This window comes from Varroa destructor, unplaced genomic scaffold (assembly GCF_002443255.2).
Source record: "Varroa destructor unplaced genomic scaffold, Vdes_3.0 BEIS01000007.1, whole genome shotgun sequence".
Lineage (NCBI taxonomy): Eukaryota > Metazoa > Arthropoda > Arachnida > Mesostigmata > Varroidae > Varroa > Varroa destructor.
In genome coordinates, this window is record NW_019211460.1 from 17,274,831 (window position 1) to 17,288,167 (window position 13,337).

At 42.6% G+C, this 13,337-nt stretch overlaps 1 protein-coding gene across 2 annotated transcripts in view; it reads right to left on the reverse strand.

Moving 5' to 3' along the window:
* Positions 1 to 1,313: 1,313 nt before the first annotated feature.
* LOC111253729 (putative G protein-coupled receptor No9) overlaps positions 1,314 to 13,337 on the reverse strand; it is a 158,316-nt gene continuing 146,292 nt past the window's right edge. For both annotated transcript variants that reach the window (XM_086975880.1, XM_086975879.1), the window contains 3 exons: positions 10,070 to 10,701; positions 9,408 to 9,686; positions 1,314 to 8,901 (listed from right to left, as the gene is read on the reverse strand). In XM_086975880.1, the coding sequence (XP_086832006.1) occupies positions 8,675 to 8,901; positions 9,408 to 9,686; positions 10,070 to 10,701 (1,138 nt within the window). In that variant the 3' untranslated portion in view covers positions 1,314 to 8,674. The remainder of the gene's footprint in view (positions 8,902 to 9,407; positions 9,687 to 10,069; positions 10,702 to 13,337) is intronic.

The window sequence follows — 13,337 nt, forward strand, 5'->3', positions numbered from 1 at the left end:
TTTTCCTCCATATAGACGACTAAAACGAAAACGTAAACCTCGTAATATATTATAGACAATAGTTATGTTCGATTAACCCCCTTGATAATGCGAGCCGCAGAAGTTCAAGGTTAGAGCTTGGATGGATGGATGAATGAATAACTAAAATGCATTATTTCCCCTAACAACATACGAAGCTGGCGTTTCGTGTGCGCCTCGGCTGACGTTTCTGTACTCTACCTGTGACTACTTGTAGTTGATTAAATCAGCAATCTTTTATGGACAATCCCTAAACTAATAACAATGTGTGATACTAGTAATGACCATGAGAAGTCACATTACCCGTTCTATATACTAAACGTCGGCGGGGTACCGGTCGGTGCAGTGCTCCAATGGCTGGAACGCGCGTCTCGGGGATTGTCCACGTTCGTTCTTTCGCTCGTCAGCTTTCGGATAATCATCATTATCGGCATCTTCATCACTTTGTAAGTATATTATTCGTCTATCGCGCTGTATAGCATTATTCGACCCCCCCCCCCCCCCCCTTCTGATGCCCCGACGGACCTTGGTGATCAAGGGAATCAATGTCGCACATGAGGAGGGGTTCAAAGACAATTGCTTTTCCGTTTTTTATTCCTCTCTCCCCTAATAGGTTTTGCTGTCTTTGCTGCTAGGACAACATCATTCTCCGTGCCTGCCGCTTTGTATATGTTATTGTGTTTTAGGTAATTTATTTTTGTCTGGGGTTGGTTTGTTCTTATTACACTCTTTTTGAGTCCCCGGTCTTTATTATCGCATTAAGAAGCTGTTTCGACTGAAGTTTCACATTATTATTAGTATTGTGGATGGCTGTTACATTTACTGATGGCACATTTTCATGTTTTCCGTTTTGTTGCTTGGCGATAGCGAAGTGCAAAGGGTTTCAGTTAATCAAGAAAGCTGCACGCCCACAACAGCGCCTAGTACAGTACGTCACCTAGAAACACACATTATATGACTCGTTGTATCCTGTTTACATCTTTCCGTCTTTTCCGTAATAAGCAAAGCACACATTTTATCTGTCCCACCTAGTGGCCTGAATCTCCGGATCTTTGATCATTGTTCCTGTCTCTGTAAAATATTTCGGTAGCTACATGTTTGCGCACATACTGCTTTGCTCGTCTCTGCTTTGTAAATAAATGTCTTGGAGGATGATACACTTGAAAATTCGCAGCGCCTTTTTTTCTTCAGAAAAGGTTCTGTGTCCCTAATGCACTTTCTGCTAGATAGAATACCTTTAGATAGATAGATAGATTGCCTTTTTAGTGTGTTACATTTTCCGTGTATTTTTCCGCCAAAGTTAATGCAACGTCCTTTTCCGTGCCATCTTTACAATCGCTTCTGTAACAGCTACGAAAAAGAATTAGTTACCGCTTATTATTACTATTATTTTCGTTACAATTACCATTGCTTTACCGCTATTTACAAAAGTGTTTCTGGCTGTGTGTTTTTGCGCGTCATGGGGAGCTTGGATGCGTATGATCGTATGTATATATATATGTATACCAAGCCTTGCTATTTTTATAGTGTTTATATCCTTAGTTATCATAACATCAATCATCCCTTTGTACAAGAACCGTGTCAAGTTCTACGTTTACCTTTTAATTCGGTTATAATGCGCCTGTTGTTCTAAAATAGATTTATGTTTCAGCATTAGTCTCAGTCATACTATACAGGTTACGGAAGTATTGTCATTTTTAGTAAAGGAGGTCTTCGATAGGTCACCTTTCTTGTTTGTTGAATTAAGATAAACGAGCTCACAGCCTTAAATAAAATCAGTAGGATGCACGCTCGTGCACACAAGTTTTGAGAACTCGAAAAACAAACATAATGAAAATCTACAGGTTACGTTCGCAGAGAATCCGCCGTATACGAACAGGCCTGCGCAGTTACCCCACTCTAGATTGAATGCAAGAGATAATAATGACTATCATAAAAATAATCTTTTTACGTTTCGGCTTATGTTGGTTGTAACTAGGCCGGGCCTAGATGGCCCGAATCTAACTTTACTGGAACTATGAGAGCCAGGTAAACGATCACGACGACCCCCAAGACCCTATTTACCTCGCACGAAATACTCTGTGCAGTGAAGATCCCAAATCCATCCCGGAGAAACAATGCGTGACTAAAGGAGGGCGACTAAGACATGATAAGCGGTTGTGAGCTGCTGACCGGTTAGGAATTGGACCAAAGCAAGCACGGGCAAGATAGCAATATAATATAATACACATATAACAATAACAAATTTATAAAACAAATGAACTAATAAATGCGTCGCAGAGGGCAGTCACTGACAGGCGATCTGACACCTTTCAGAAAACACAAAAGTTATCGTATTTTTTCAAAATAGATTTCGAACCTGTTGGCGCTTAATAAAGTGGCCAAACGAGAAATGAATAGCTGATAGACGCCAGAGAGGCAATTAGCTCTGTTTCCTTTTATTGAGGAATCATTTTCAACAAACGGGGCAATTCCCGCAACGAAATTCCTACTGCTCTGTGAACGCTACAATATTTTGCTGTTGGGCCGAAGTAGCCGGAAAATCGCGAGACAGCAGACCCTATCCTGTCTTTTTCCATCGAAATAGATTTATTTATTGATGTACCCATCGATTTTTACAATGTTAATCGTTCGTAATTTTCCCATACAGCACGTATTAACGTATGCGTATGGCGCTTATAATCATATTTATGTAAGCTTTTAATTTTTACTCTTATAACAGGCCCGTGGTCGTTTACGATTTTTTATTTGTCTATAGCCTAGCCCTTGGTACAATTATGCTATTTCGATGATTGATTTCATGCAACTTTTTAACCGTTCTATAATGTTAAAACGTTACGTCGTCAGAGCATAGATTCAGGGTTACCCACGCTCATTAAACTCTAGTACAATACATTGCGTGACAAAAAAAATACGATTTTTGTTTATCTAATTAATTAACTATTGTTATACAGGAGGCTCTAAAATGTATACACTGTAGTTTCACTAAAGCATAATTTTTAGAGTGCATCAGCTGGTGCTAATTAGTTGAATTTGCCGCAAAAGTATGTTTTACCATCCGTTCGGGAGGATTTTGTCAAAGGTGGCAAATCTATTCCAACAGGACGCAGCACCTACATGATATCATCGTAGTATGAGAATATACCTTGGTCAGAACTATCTAAACAGATGGGTCGGACAATAAGATCCCATAGAATATTCTGTCCATCCCTAAGACCGGATGTCAACGGACTTTCCTTGGAAGGATAGTTAATTTGGAAGTTTTTTATAGTTCATGAGCCTATGGTTCACCGTCATCAGCAGCCTATCAACCGGAACGGTGATAGTTTTGAATATTTGCAAAACTCCACGTTTTATTCAGATTTTGTAGAGAATTTGAGCGATAATTATACGTAAAGCAAGACCGAACTATACTCATTCATACTATGTGTATATCTTTTGGGACACCCTGTATATATACCCCTAGGCTACTAGTGCTTTGACATATGTTTATAAATTGCGTTGTCATCATCGTCGGATCCTATTATGGCTGCCTTACCTACTGTCTGCCTGCCGGACGTATATATCTGATTCACTGGTTCAACCATATTTTTTTTTATCTATTTTTCTAACAGCAGTTCACTTGCAATCAGCGCTATCGTATCGTTTGTTTCCCACGTCGCAGGTTACTTCCATTTAGGTATATAGGCCTTTATATCTTATATAAAACGTATTTACTCATACAGCCTTCATTATTAATAATGAACATAATCTTGTATACCATCCAGTAGTGACCTATTCAAACTATACGTTACATGGAACTTATTATATATATATATATATATATATATAATTACCACGGTACAATATTCCGTTGTTAGCTATATCTTGTTTACATATAATAACTTATATGACCCGTGTGCTCTTATTGTAGCATACGCCATTCCCTACTTGTATATATACGACATGCGAGTTAAGCGATATATGCCTAAGCGTTTTTGTTGACGACGGGCTATCTCATTTCCGTTCATTGTATTTTTGTGATTGGCAATAGTATCGCCAACATGTAGGTCTAACGTATTATGTATCATACACATTATAGAACAGCAACGAAGCTTATGTTGTATACTGTCGACGTTCCTACCACGAACAAGTTACCGTTATCTTTAAGCACGGAAGAGTTCTCACAAGGTCTTCGTACTATCAGTTGCAATAATACTACTCCAACGTGTTAGGTTCTTGTTTAGCTCAGTAAGAGAGAAGCGTCTCAGAAACACTCTTCTACCGCGTTAGGCATCTGGTTCTCCGGGACTGCGTACAGGACCGCAGTTGGTAGGTAGCGATCCTGTTTCTTGCGTTTACGTAGTCATCGGGTTTCAGCGTATTGATCCAACTAGCAAGTTACGTATAGTGATAGATTTTCGTCTCTTGGCATTATTATTTCTCTAGTTATATTTATATTATTGCGGCTTCGACTGCTTTGACCTATTGACTGACTTTTTCTCTGTTGCCTGACGACGGTGCGTCGTCTGTAATTCACTCCAGCCATTGTTGCCATTCTGCCTAACACGATCATTTGACAAATACGTACTGGATTATAGTTTTTCTTTCAAATACAGCCTGCTGACTGCCGATATATATTTATTTACCACATAGTTAATTGACATCGATAGATCAGAAAAACAAGAATAACACAATATTGCCGTGCAAACATGGGGTCGGTCGTAATTTTCTAATGCGTTATTATATTACTCTCTCGAATGGGAACATACGCTATGTTGCGCCACTTATCGTCCCAAACGAACGTCAGCGCATAGGAAGCTTGGTGGCTCCTACCCCCTATGGGGTTAATACGAATCCAGTAGCAATCTATCGTAAGGTTTAGGGGGTAGAGTTTGTGGCTTAGGGTATATTGCACGTGCGCTAGCTTGGATAAGAAGTTCATCTTTTTTGCTACGTTACTATATACACCAACGCCGCTAGACGGTCCTGTGCCACTTCGGGCGGCGTGACTTTGCAACAGTTCAGGTATCCCGCTCTCAAAGTTAGTGTTTTAGTTAATTAGTTAGAAAGTCATTAATATCCGTAGTTTTTTTTTTGTTTTCGCTGCGGGTCAGTCAATCTCCATTATAATTTTTGCGGAGCCTTGCCCGTTTTGCGTATTCGTAACCTCATCAGGCTTGTAGCGCGGATATGCGTACATCGGTATGTCGGTCAGTTGCCTACATGTATATCACGCTCATTTCTGTAATTCATTAGACAGAGTCTAGCTTTTTGTTATCTTAACTTTTCAACGTTCATTAGCATTAGCATGGGCATCAAATAGTGTCTAACGATCTGGCTGAATTTACTATGCTTTCATTGCTTCTTTGAAGCTAATTATAGGTAATTAGCGTAGTGGCGCCGGATCGTCAGCGCGTTATTTAGCGACCAAAACATAAATTATTCCTTACACTACCTACTTGTACGAGAAAGCGAATACGGCCCTTCGTAACGTTCCCTCCGTCTCCAAGTGATTGTCGTCCTCGGAGTGCGACGGTGACGGCCTGCCGTTATTCCGCATGCACGCTTGACATACGCATGTTCATTCTTTCTATAATCTGAAATGTTTTAGCTCTTCCGTTAATCATTTGCTGAGAAGATGCCAACTAAGGTGTTTGCTCGGTTCCGGCGAGCGGCTAGTGGTCGGCCGTATTCAAGATTCGATTGATACTGTAGTTTTTTGGAGTTTGATTCGACACTTGGCTAGCTTTTCCTCTATCTTCTTTCACGTTTCTCCTTCTGCTGTGTACCTAACTAGCCGCGAACGAGCTATGGTAGCACGCATTTTCATATGGACTTTTTAGACAGCTGCAAGTCAACGGTGTCTCCAGAGAGTTCCGCAGTACGATAGATTGCATTCGCATGTGGGACCTACTGTAATAGGCCGAGGCCTAGCATGGCTGATGAAGCAATAAACGCGGTCGGGCCGATCAGAAGAGAGAGTCAATCCTCCACCCGTCGTTTCTGACTCGCTCTTGAAATCACCATGCGGTTTCAGCTGCCGTAGCCAATCTAATTCAAGTTGTTAGACGCACGGATGCGTGCACGCCAAATGTACAAAAAGCTGTAAGCTTTGCCCAAGCAGCGCATGGGAGCGAGATATGCAGCCTATCCATTAGACCCGCACCAAAAAAAATCCTGGAATTTTTCACTGCCTTAATTAACTGTGCAGGTTGTGTTCCTGGTGCCATCTCCACATAGTGCCGACTTTAGCATTATTTATTACTCACGATAGTTGATACTGTTTCATGTAGTAGCTATATGTATGTTGAACCATAGTCTCTGTCGTTTTCCTGTCTCTTTGCTGAGAGATACATTGTTGACTCTCCTTTTGCCGCGGCTGTCCGCGCACTTCTTTGTTTTCTTCAGCAGCTATCTCATGTGAAGATAATAAAGCAAGCAAGACCGGCGCTGGCGATTACGCCTTGTAATTCCTATCTTTTATAGTCATTTTGTCCTCCTTATTCTTTCCGTGTTGTTCCTGCATTTCGCTATGGAACATTAATGCGCATGCGTACACTACGATAATCTCGTTTATCTCTACCTATATAACATGTATTACCGCCTGTATGGCTGTACCATATTCATTTGGATCTACCCTATGAAATGAGTTCATTCTACTGTTATTTCATTTACTCACTATTCCATACAAAACAGTGAACGATGAGGACTGAAATCGATTTGTAAGGTGATCATAGTGTGATGGTTCGTCAGCGCCGATCTACCATCTGCACCTTTTCCTATAAGCGTACAAGCGATACGTCAGCGGCCCAACAAACGGCACGGAGCGACACGCACGATTGGAAGATGCAAGCATTCATAGACGGTCGTAATCATCTGACCCAGTTCTGTGCTATAAAAATATCCCACTGGTTTGCCTGCCATCTACCAGATTAGCTGTTACATACATCCTAATAGAACGTATGCTGAAATAACGGTACACGCGGTACGAAACCCAGCCATTGAATCGATCGAACAATGTTTTCCTTTTTTTTTTTTAAAATCATTACCGGTTACTTGGTGTTAGTGCTGTGACCGATTCAACGTAGCGGGTCACGGTACGTCACTGCATGAAGCTGCACGCAATAATTCACCAGTTACGTTTTACGTTGTTGACGTCAACAAAACTCGGTGTACACATACGTGCGCACACCTATCCGTTCTTGATACTCTACGCTGTGTTGTGTTATTATTACTGTTTGTGTTGCGTTAATAATCCTATTGACTGATCAGTTTGAATGTGTTTTTTTTCCTGTCCCAGCTGATAATTTTACTGTCCATGTGTCGAGAGAAGACTCTAACCTCCGCCGTGGGGACACGAAACACGAAAGCAGCTAATGGGGTACGGGGTCAAGGAAAGTACGATGCATGTTATCATTGGCTACTATCACAGTTATCGCTAGTAGAACCTATATTTCACTAAGACGAATACTACAAGAGAACCACCACTTAAACTTATACACGGTTTCGATCTAAGTCACGATCCAGGCACTACAGGCTAGTACGAACAGGCAGAGCCTTGCGTAAGCATTAACTTCTCGATGGAGCATGTACAAAGCACACGTGCATTTTAAGAAGACCTTTAATTTAGGGTGTGCGAGCTCTAGCCTGATTAGCAGCTTGGTCAGTTTTGTTACGATGGCAAAAGCAGCTCAGGTTTCCACCTGCGATACGCGTCGATAGCGGTACAATTGAGGTGTTAAGTTATGAACAACCGTACTGGCTGCTGATCCGGTCCAATGATTCATGGTTGTGTGACTGGTTGTAAATAAGTTTAACTTAAACACGTTGTTCAAGTCAAAGGATGCCCCTGGGTAGAAATGGCTTTGATCATGGTGTTGTGACGAGGATGCTGAACCCTACGTTTTATTTTTGGCGAAACAGCATCGGGGAAGAGCAAATGTAATTATACATTGTTCTTGTTGGTTGAAGCTTAGTAGGATGGTGGGAAAAATTAAACCCATTTAGTCTCAAGCTATCGCTCCCTCTTTTTAATGTTAACGCTGTTGAATGTTCAGTGTTCATCTTACAATTGGTTTTTTTCTGTAGGCCGTACTCCAGGCCTAGTACCTGAGGGCCGATGTGGAGAATTGAACCCTAGCATCAGGTTGGCGCCATTGTGAGAAAGCAGTATTATTTGTCATGCGCGAATGCTAGGCGTCAGCAGACAACATGGACAGCATAATTTATAAACTACTCGAGTAATTTGGTTATATAGGGGTTCATGCATAAGCGATTGAGAAACGCAAAGCTGTATCTTGGCATCTAGCAAGATTTGTTAGAGCTTCTTATATGCGCGTCGATTAATTGTATAAGCTACTTGATTGAACCGTATGGGTGGACATGAGTTTGGTGGACTAAACACTGCGGGGTATGAATTGACCTAGAAGTTAACAGTAAAGATGGTCGTCCTGTCTCATATTTGGCAGAGATGAAGTTTTGCCATTCGCTTGCTTTGTCGCTTGAGATAAACGATTGGCTTAAACTATTTGAAGTTGGCTATTAGTTAGATGATGGTGAGTCGTCTTCCGTCCATAAAGAACCGTTCATTGACACTTCTTAACACCGGCTCGAAGTTGTTTCTTTTAGTGTGGTGTGTGTATCTTTTATTCGTTTTCCACAGGAAGCGCAACTACTACGGCGATGGTTGGGCAGCAGATGGAAGGACGTCTTCGTCAGTATTGACCACATCGTCGAGGACCGTCAGCTGGTGGACCTGCTTAATGAGACTGCTGATGCCGCCTCGTTTGAGGCAACAGCGGCACAGGATCTTCTTAAATGCGTGGCGGAAATCCTTTGATACAAGCGCGTAGATGAGGGGATTTAACGCAGAATTCAGATAACCTAGCCAGAAGAAAACGCCTGAAGAATAAGAAGTACCATAGGTTGCCCTGTAAGTTTTTACATAGCAGTATTCTGTTGCCAACGGTCCCAGATGACCGGTTAGCGTACGCGGTAACGCACGATGCTCATAAAGGGTAATGCTACGTCGATTAAAAGGGAGAGGGTTACTATCCTGAGATAAGACTTCTATTGTAATGGCAATGGTTAAAAAATAAGCTTGCATCTTCTCTCTGTCTTCATATGCGACAGGTTAAAACGGCTATCTCACGCATGCAGCAGGACATTTGCGTTTGGTTGCTTGCGACATGTAAATTAGCAAATGTTGCGGGAAGATGGCCCTTTCAAAAGAACAAGAGCTACTGAAGCACACATGCTTCTGCGCATCACATACAAGCCCGCCCGCGCAAACACACGCGTTCCCAAACGCACGCACGCACATAAATACATGCACGGACACACAATCAAGCTTTGCTCGCCGCTTGTTTGTTAGCGGTCTAACATGCAATTACTGCTCCTTAACTTACCGAAGACAATGTCATGTATACAAGTTTCACAGAAGGCTTTAACAAGGTATACAGTGAAGAAAGGCAGCCAGCAACAGATAAAGGCCCCTACGATGCTGCCCACTGTCTTAGTGGCCTTGGCTTCAGTACGAAACCTCCTGGCCTGCCAGCGCAGGCTCTTCTTGTTCGACGAACTTGTTTTCCTTTGGTGGCTATTTTCTTTCTCAGTAGGCTGTTGACCATTCGTCTTCGCCGAACTGCTCCTTCTTTTGCTGCCGCTACCCTTAAGGTCGGCGTTCCCTGGACACAAAGCGTATGGCAATGAAATTTGTGATTTTTCAGTTTTTTTAGGAGTTGTGAAACAAAAGTTAGAGAAAACGATGCGCCTTTGCTATAGAAGATTGTGCCGAAACTTCAAAACCGGAAGCTTTAAGCTAAAACGTTTGTACTTTTTCCGTAAAATAACTTACTAAAGTAAGGCGGAGCCAAAAAGAAACTTGGATTTTGAGAATCGTAGAAATATCTCTTAGCGGTCGTTTTTAGTTACGAAACAAACGTGTAGTTGGTTTGCTCTGTAGTACCCTTGGGGTAGTGTAAAAAAATTATTTTTAAATAATTTTTCTCACGTCACACATCATCTTCTACACAGACTCACAAAAACGCTCTCAGATTTGTCTTTTTACCCTTAAACGAAGGTGGCGCCGACCTGGTTTCTGGAACTAGCGAATTCTTTGCTCCTTGCCGTCTACGCCCAGTTACAATGCCATCGACTATACAGGTCTCTGAAACCGAGGCCTGATTGGTGGCGATGGACGACTTAGCGTTGCCTCGGTGAACACGCAGGGTCATTTGTTGCATCTGATTAGAACTGGATGCTCCACCTTTGTTCTTGGCCATAATAAAGCCGCGCTCAAGTGCTTGACCAGTCCGAATCGCCGACACGTATATTCGATAGTTGAAGAATAGCATAAAAAACATAGGAATATAGAACGATCCCATGGCGGAATATACGACATAGCCGAAGTTGTTGACGAGTTTACAGCCCGGGTACTTGCAATGGTCGATGGCACCGGTCTCGTTTAGGAGCACCCCTTGCGTGGCGAAATCGCCACTCAACGAGTCCCCGTCGGATTCTTCGCCTCCGGCTGGTGAGCCCGAAGGTATCGTAGTCGTTGACTTTTTACCGTCGACGATAGCTCCAGCTGAAGTGTCATCGAGGTCGTTCCAACCAACAAGGGGCGGGAAGCAGATGAGGAAGGCAGTCACCCACACTAAGACGATCAACAAATGGGCTCTCTTCGATGACATCAGCGACCTGAAAGTCGACAAAGTGACCGCATGACAAAAAAGCAGGAATATCGCATTAACAGCGAGCATGACAGTGCTGCAAGGACATCGATGGCAATGCGGATCTCGCTATTAAGTGGACATAAACTAAATTTAGTTTGTCTACTTAGTAACTTTGATAATACGTATGTGTGTATGATACGTAACTATATGTGCACATATGTGTCACATTCAAGGTATTGTACAGATTATGCAAACCGAGCCCAGATGCTCAATTGCAGGTTAAGTTTCCCAGTACTTTACTAGGTATACAAGTATAGGTGGAACCGGTTAATTTGGGCCCACTGTATAATATATAGATATGGGTTCACCTCATCGTTTTGCCGAACCCGCTCACGATTACGATGGAATTAGTGTATGTGTATTTTGGATCATGTATTCTGTTTCCATTTAGGTCGAGTATAACGACTTGGCCGAATGTCATAGGCACAAGATATAAAGTAAAGTATACTAAAATCATCAAGGCTAACCATCAGAACCAAAATGCTAAAAACAATCTAATAGATTCATATGATAGTGAGTAATATTAGTTTCAATTGCAAAAGTAAACTTTCCCTTTCAGCACTATCTATGGGAAATTGAATTTAATTATCTAGTAACATTTTTCTAGCTTACTTAAATGGACCAGGTTTTACTACAAGCGAGAAGGGTGGAATAGGAGATTGATGGAAACAAATTATCAAGCTATTGAGACCCAAATATAAACACCGTATTGGTTATTTGTCGTGTGCAGAACTACCGTTCACATCAGACCGACGTTGACGGTAGCATCGAAGCACGGATCAGAAATTTTACAACAGAACTCATTCGCTCGATCTTCGCTTGCTGAACCTTAGTTCGAAGTCAGTGACGGCGGTAGCATCGCGGCTACATTTACTAACCATTCGCTTAGTAGAGTGTCCCGACCCCAATGGAGCACCAACAAAGACAAGGAGAGCATCGCAAAGGCCTGATGTATGATCAAGTGGAAGAGTAGACAAGTAAGCAAACATTAACCGCCCGAACGGCTTTGTCGTTTCGTCATTGTCATTGCTGGCATCACTCAGAGATCAGTTACGACGATCTTGCTTCTACTACTCCTGCTATTCTTGACAATACAATTTTTACTGAGCCCCCACTAGATCCTTATGCACCGCTGAATTCCCTGAAGTTATTTTTTCTTTTTTTCCTTTCTTCTTACTTCCTCGGTTAGATAGGAAGTGGGTTGTTGTAGTGGCTGCAAGCAGCCGACAGATATTGGTGCTGACTTTTCTGAGAGGCGCCCATTTCCTGCTTCGGCTGTTCTACAGCCTTTAACAGTCGTACCTCTTAATTCATATCTCGGATTTGCGGGCCGTTAAATCGAAGGTGTTTGGCCAGCTACACGCGTGACTGACCATCCTGTCCTACCGTTCAATGCGGTGTTAGGATGCTAGAGTGGCCATAAATCGTCACAGCCGTAAGGCCAGTAGAAGCAATTATTAATTTTTGGCATCAACGTCAGCTGTCTTTGTTCGATCAGCTGTTAAGCGCGGCTCTGATTAAAACTCGTAAGAGGCTGATCATACCACGACAATGACGAGTGTGAGCGCGACATTTAGGAAGTGCTCCTGTCTATGAGGGCACCAACAGCAAAAACATCCAAAAAGTCAATCGATCTTTTGATCGATCGTCTCTTCTACAGCTTGGGTGAAAGTGGTAGCGAGAGCTATTTGGAGCGCGGCTTTTCCGAATGAACTCGGCTTCGTCCTCGACGCTGATGTTTATTAAGTCCAGTAAGCTCCACGAAGAACCTTCGTTGGCTGCTGATTGTTGGCTTTTGGCCATTACTAGCACCCACTACTATTACTCGGACATCAACACATAAACAGACACCATCGACCCATAGAATCAAACACACACAAAAAATACATTCAGCATGACCCGCAAGCTGGCGCATGCACAGAATTCAGACCACATCAACTCATCAGTAGCTACTGTTCGGTAATGGGCGATTTGACTCTGACTTCTGCTCGTCGACTTGAAGCGGAGGGAACAAGAAAAAAAAACACTTCAGTCAACCAAGTGAGCGGAACACGGAAACATTGGTGCAGTTCTTCATGGGCGATAGAAAAGAAGACGGTAGGCGCGAAGAAAATAGGCCGGGGGAAAAGTCTCGATGGGGGGCGACGCAGTTGATTGCACTCTTCATGATGCGCTGCCGGTTATGCTCCGCCTGTTCCTCGACCTTCTGAGCTGCAAAGAAACTTTGGGAAACACGGCTCCTCTGTTCCCTCACGTTTCTCGACATCCTTATCTCTTTCTACTGCTTAGTTGCTTTCTTGTGGCCTTCTTTTGCCACGAGGGCTCCTTGTAGCCCGCGTCTTTGGAGGCAATCGTAAAAACTATCGCGGACGACTGACTGATAACAAGCAGTAGAATGCGAAATACAACAACTAGGCCCCCCAGAATGTTTGTTGCAGCGCATAATACAGTCCTTTTCGTATGCGTAGATGTGTACGAATACGTAGACGAAGCATAGCATCAAAGCACAAAACGAAGCGCGAATGGACCTATATGATGAAGGAAGGCAGCCAGCCAGCTACGTTCAATGGTAATAATCTGCCGAAATAAGTCTTTGTATTG